This window comes from Aegilops tauschii, chromosome 1 (assembly GCF_002575655.3).
Source record: "Aegilops tauschii subsp. strangulata cultivar AL8/78 chromosome 1, Aet v6.0, whole genome shotgun sequence".
Lineage (NCBI taxonomy): Eukaryota > Viridiplantae > Streptophyta > Magnoliopsida > Poales > Poaceae > Aegilops > Aegilops tauschii.
This window is the reverse complement of record NC_053035.3, coordinates 446,531,737-446,537,662: the sequence shown is the minus strand read 5'-3', so window position 1 is coordinate 446,537,662 and position 5,926 is coordinate 446,531,737. Positions and strand designations below refer to the sequence as shown.

General features: G+C 44.5%; 1 protein-coding gene across 1 annotated transcript; it reads left to right on the top strand.

Annotated features, from left to right (window-relative positions):
• Nucleotides 1-381: 381 nt before the first annotated feature.
• On the top strand, nucleotides 382-3,876 carry LOC109782944 (uncharacterized). Its single transcript, XM_020341578.4, has 6 exons — nucleotides 382-1,093; nucleotides 1,299-1,421; nucleotides 1,751-1,844; nucleotides 3,110-3,192; nucleotides 3,288-3,377; nucleotides 3,498-3,876. The coding sequence occupies exons 1-6, from the start codon at nucleotides 485-487 to the stop codon at nucleotides 3,627-3,629; spliced, it is 1,131 nt and encodes a 376-aa protein (XP_020197167.1). The 5' UTR covers nucleotides 382-484; the 3' UTR covers nucleotides 3,630-3,876.
• The last annotated feature ends 2,050 nt before the right edge of the window (nucleotides 3,877-5,926 follow it).

Here is a 5,926-nt window from a genome sequence, read left to right as displayed (position 1 = left end):
ACCCATGCCAAGTTACGGTCCTGCCCATTCGCGCCTCTCATAAGGCGATAAAACGTCCGAAAAGTTGCTCGGATTTCAAGTACACCCGATGGCCGCCCTTAACACACCCCACACAAACGAGCTACGATGCACTAAAAATAATATGATCACATGATTCGTCCTCGCCACACCACACGCACTTGCCGTCGCCCGGGTTGTTACGTTTTTTTAACTTGATCCCCACTTGAAATCCTATTTCTCCCTTGCTAATAAAGGAAGATATTGATTTTGGAGGGGACTTTGGCCTTCCAAAATCCCACTCAAGTCACATGGAGCACTAGACCACTGGTTGACCATAAATTGACTTGAGCGCTGAGCGAGACGGAGCTGTTTTCCCGTCACCTCCCCTCGTTCGCAACCGAAAAATTGCAGAGCGCGAGGCGCGTTGGTTTCTTGGCTTCTTTCTCCCGAGAGCCTGCCCCCCCTCAGAATCAACCAAAGCCAGATGAAGATTCGCGAGATCTTATCCGAGGAGGAGGAGGACTGCGGCGGCGAGGCGGGGCTCGACGAGGCGCTGCGCGGAGGGGCGTTGGGCCACGGCGGCCGCGGCCGCGGCGACGAGCGGGTGGCGTGGGAGAGGGAGGACCCCGTCGGCGAGGCGCGGCTCGACGAGGCGCCGCGTGGAGCGGCATTGGGCCACGGCGGGCAGGCGAGTGGCCTCGGCGGCAGCCGCGAGGAGGGGATGGGGGAGGAGGAGGACGAGTGGTGGGTGCTGTGGGAGAGGGAGGACCGCGGTCGCGAGGCGCTGCGCGGAGCGGCGTTGGGCCACGGCGGGGAGGCGAGTGACCACGGCCGCAGCGGCGAAGCGGCGGTGGAGGATGAGCTGGATGATGAGGACTGGGACGAGGCGCGGCGGGAGGAGGAGCTGCGGGGAGGGGGCCGAGGCCGCGGCGGGTCCTCGGGTTCGGGCCGTGGCGGCGGCGGGTGGCTCGGCTTCACGCAGCGGAAGCTCGTCGGCGTCGGCGCGAGGATCGCCCTCTACCCCACCCTGGCCTACAACGTCGCGAGGAACAAGGTCCAGCCATCGTTTCATTGGTGGGATCGCGTCGACGAGGTAACCGAGTTCTTCTTTCTCGAATTGTGGTGCAGTTCATCAGCCTCCAAGCCTGTCTCGTGAGAATTGAGATGCAGTTCAGCCAATTCCTCCATTATTGCCTTTTCTGATCAGTTTCCCTATCCCAGCATATGTGAAATGTTATAATTTAACTGCTTACCAGAGGCAATTAGTATAGTCTAATTCATTTCTTCCGTGCATCTAGTATGTTTTGCTAGGTGCTCTTCCCTTCTGCAAGCATGTACCACGGTTGAAGGCGCTTGGGGTACGGGGAGTTGTCACTCTGAATGAGCGGTTTGAGATTTTTGTTGAATCAAAAGTATATCAGGTGACTATAAGTTCAATACTTAATTTCTGTTGGTGTAGATTTTTGAACAACTATACTTGATACTGCACTATTTCTAAATAATGGTAGCCTTGCCTTTAAGCTTGCCAAATTGAATAAACCGTTTGAGATTTTTGTTACATCAAATGTATATCTGGTGACTATAAGTTCAGTACTTAATTTCTGTTGGTGTAGATTTTTGAACAGCTATACTTTATATATTGCACTAGTTCTAATTAATGGCAGCCTTGCCATTAAGCTTGCCAAATACTTCACGCAGATGCTGTCATTATTCATTTTCTTACTGATTTTGTTCTGAATAACATTTTCAGGCTAATGGCATTGAGCATCTTGAAATTCCAACAAGGGATTATGCTTATGCACCTTCCCAGAAGGATATCTGCAAGGCTGTAGATTTTATCAACAGTAAGTACCTTCCATTTTGAATCTCTAAGGATAATTAGAAGAACCGATTAGTACGCCACTGATGGATGGGGAAAGATAGCTTAGCGACCCGAGACTACATGTCCCAAATCCTTCTTATTTAAGTATTTGGTTTAGGCCCCATTTGGTTTGCAGGTGCAGAAAACACGGGACTAGAAAATATATTGGGATGGGGTTAGTTGTACTTGTACACTATAGGGATATAGGACTGGAAAACCAAGGAACAGAAAGAATAGGGGCTTTGGATGTAGGTGTAGAACATTTGTTAGTGGAGCAGAGTGTATGTCACAGTAGATACTATGGTGTTTTTCATTTGCATATACATTGTCTGTTTGTCTTTTATCTTAAGCACGGAGCTGCACAATTTAATGTTGCACAATGCTCAATGCTCATAATTCAAGCATGGAATAACACAGTTCCACGGCCAGTGATTGCAACAGTGATCCATCATTAAATTTCACTTTCTCTCTTACTGAATAATTACTTTGAGTAAACTTATTCGCACAACCAGCCATATGGTTGCTGGGACCAGTATCCAAGTACCACACTTGATCATCAAATTTATCTACTCCCTCCGTTTGGAATTACTCGTCCACGAAATGAATGTATCTAGATGTATTTTAGTTGTAGATACATCCATTTTTGTGACAAGTAATTCCGAACGGAGGGAGTATGTCACAAGGTCTTACTTTTCAATTTTCATTGAGACAAATTTCTGCTTGCACATCTTCTGCAACTTGTGTTAATTCACAGGTCTGCACCATCAACAAGGCACCTCATCTTGTTTTTCTGCAACATACGCCCTCTCTTTTTTGGATCTCTTTCAGTCTTTCTTGAATTGTCCTTTCCTGCCACAGATGTGACACTTAGCCTTCATCTCTTGTCTATTCACCCTTCTGGCAACCACTGTCATGCTTTGGTTCAGACTTGTGCTGCTGACCCCCATCGCTTGATCCTCCCTTTGCCTTTCTTCTTGCCAGAAAAGCATTCCCGATCATGAACGGGACAGCATCAAGTGTTCCCCTTCCTTGGGATACCAAACCTGGAACAAATTCGTTCCTCATATGACTTGTATCTCAACACCAGGTCTTCAATAGGCATAGTGTTCAGAGGCTCAATTGAGGCAACAATTTGCATAAATCTAACACACTTACATTTCACCATGTATTTCAGACATGACACAAAAACAAGAGTAAAGTCAACACTATTGAGTTATCATGTCCTTAACAATTTCTTCATTTTCTCAGGGCATGCGTTGCAAGGTAATACTACCTATGTTCACTGCAAGGCTGGACGGGGAAGAAGCACTACTGTGGTTTTGTGCTATTTGGTATGGCAAAAGTGCATCAGTAGTGTATATGTATTGCTTTTCTTGTTTTCCTTCTATGTATTGAAACTTACTACCTGAATGTATATGATATGCAGATCAAATACAAAAACATGACTCCTGAAGATGCTTGGGCTCACACCAAATCGATACGTCCTCGGGTTTGTTTGACAAGTACTCAAGAGGAGGTACATAATCTGACCTAGTCTACTTAGTACTGTATGTATTACCTGAATGATAGAGCCGTTCTCCTTATAATCGGAATCGTAGAGCTGTTTGAGTTCTTTCTAACTGCGTCCTTGCCACAGGCTGTTGCACTGTTTAGCAAGCTCAACCTTGATGGAGACCTTCCATTCCAGAGTTCGGTGGGGGCAGCAGCCCGTCCCAGGCCCAACACTAGGAAGATTCAGCCCGATCCTTCGGATCATCCGGAACTGTAGCACTGTCACGTGCATTATTACCGAAGGAGATCAGTTTGTGTAACACCAATCACATTACGGTACGCATCTAAAGGAAAAATAGGAAGAATCACATACGGCACGTGAATAATGTTGAAGTTTGCCTTGTACGCAGACCAGTTTTTTGGGTGTAATGATCATTGTGCACTATGTCATCTATGTTTTTTTTGCGGGGACGTCATCTATATTTTTGATATATATGGATATAGGTGTGAATATGCCTTTTCTATTTTGCATGCGCCAATTTGCCCGTTCCTATCCTTGTCACTACCATCTGCCTTTTTTTTCGACAAAAAAGGGGTTGACCCCCCTTCCTTGTTTTACATGAAGAATCATAATTTTTCCTACAGTATATTAAGTATATATCATAAAAATAACACTGTTGGAAAGTATGTTTTAATAAAAATTGAATTATATTTTTTTGTGGCATATGCCATATGTTTTGTTGGTCAAAGTAAAACTTCAAAATACGTGTGCACCACGTAAATAGGGACATAGGGAGTAGCAATCATCAAAACATAATATCCAAAACCACAATGAGCCGAACTAAATTGGTTAAATAGATTATGTGTTGCTGTCTCCAAATGACTGCACCCAAAGGTTATATATTCTTGAGTACCAACATGCGCCTAAGAATGTTTTCTTTTTCAACATATCAAGGAAAGGAGGGTTTATCTCAAAAAATTTACCAGTTAGGTCGGGGCCAATGGATATAAAGTTTTCTCCTCGAGCTGGTTCCGCAACCATTTCCACACCTACCTGATAAATTTGTTCTTGTACGGCCATGGTTGCCTGCAACCTGCAAAGACTATTGGAACACAAGATAATTCAAAACTCAAAGCAAATCCCAAAAGCGCTCAGCTCCCCCGCAACGGCGCCAGAAAAAAGCTTGATGGCCTGCAAGTGCACTGGGTTAAGTTATAGCTTTTTCGAAGTAAAATTATCGATCCCATAGGGAGCACAGGAATTAGGCGTTGCCTCTTGTGAATTAATGAGTTGTGCGTGCAAGCAATTGTAAACTCCAGACGAAGTGAGGGTGGAAATAATGGTTGTTTCGGTGAAGAGTGAACTAAAAGTAAATAAAACAGTAGCACGAGTAACAAGTGAAACTGAAAGTGGAGTAAGGCGTTCTCAGGGAGTCTGGAATTCTCATTGGTATGTTTCTAACGCAACCTATGTGCCGGTAAAGTATTGTCTGGATACTTGAGACACTCTTGATGATTATACTATGTGGAGCCGGTACAAAACACATTATACTCTAAGTAGACTTCGTGCCACACATGCCCCTACCATAGTCTCCCTCAGTAGGTTACAACTACGGTAATTAAGGGTTGTGAAGGAAATATGCCCTAGAGGCAATAATAAAGTTATTATTTATTTCCTTATATCACGATAAATGTTTATTATTCATGCTAGAATTGTATTAACCGGAAACATAATACATGTGTGAATACATAGACAAACATAGTGTCACTAGTATGCCTCTACTTGACTAGCTCGTTAATTAAAGATGGTTATGTTTCCTAACCATAGACATGAGTTGTCATTTGATTAACGGGATCACATCATTAGGAGAATGATGTGATTGACTTGACCCATTCCGTTAGCTTAGCACTTGATCGTTTAGTATGTTGCTATTGCTTTCTTCATGACTTATACATGTTCCTATGACTATGAGATTATGCAACTCCCGTTTACCGGAGGAACACTTTGTGTGCTACCAAACGTCACAACGTAACTGGGTGATTATAAAGGTGCTCTACAGGTGTCTCCGAAGGTACTTGTTGGGTTGGCGTATTTCGAGATTAGGATTTGTTACTCCGATTATCGGAGAGGTATCTCTGGGCCCACTCGGTAATGCACATCACTATAAGCCTTGCAAGCATTGTAACTAATGAGTTAGTTGCGGGATGATGTATTACGGAACGAGTAAAGAGACTTGCCGGTAACGAGATTGAACTAGGTATTGAGATACCGACGATCGAATCTCGGGCAAGTAACATACCGATGACAAAGGGAACAACGTATGTTGTTATGCGGTTTGACCGATAAAGATCTTCGTAGAATATGTGGGAGCCAATATGAGCATCCAGGTTCCGCTATTGGTTATTGACCGGAGACGTGTCTCGGTCATGTCTACATTGTTCTCGAACCCGTAGGGTCCGCACGCTTAAAGTTCGATGACGGTTATATTATGAGTTTATGTGTTTTGATGTACCGAAGGTATTTCGGAGTCCCGGATGAGATCGGGGACATGACGAGGAGTCTCGAAATGGTCG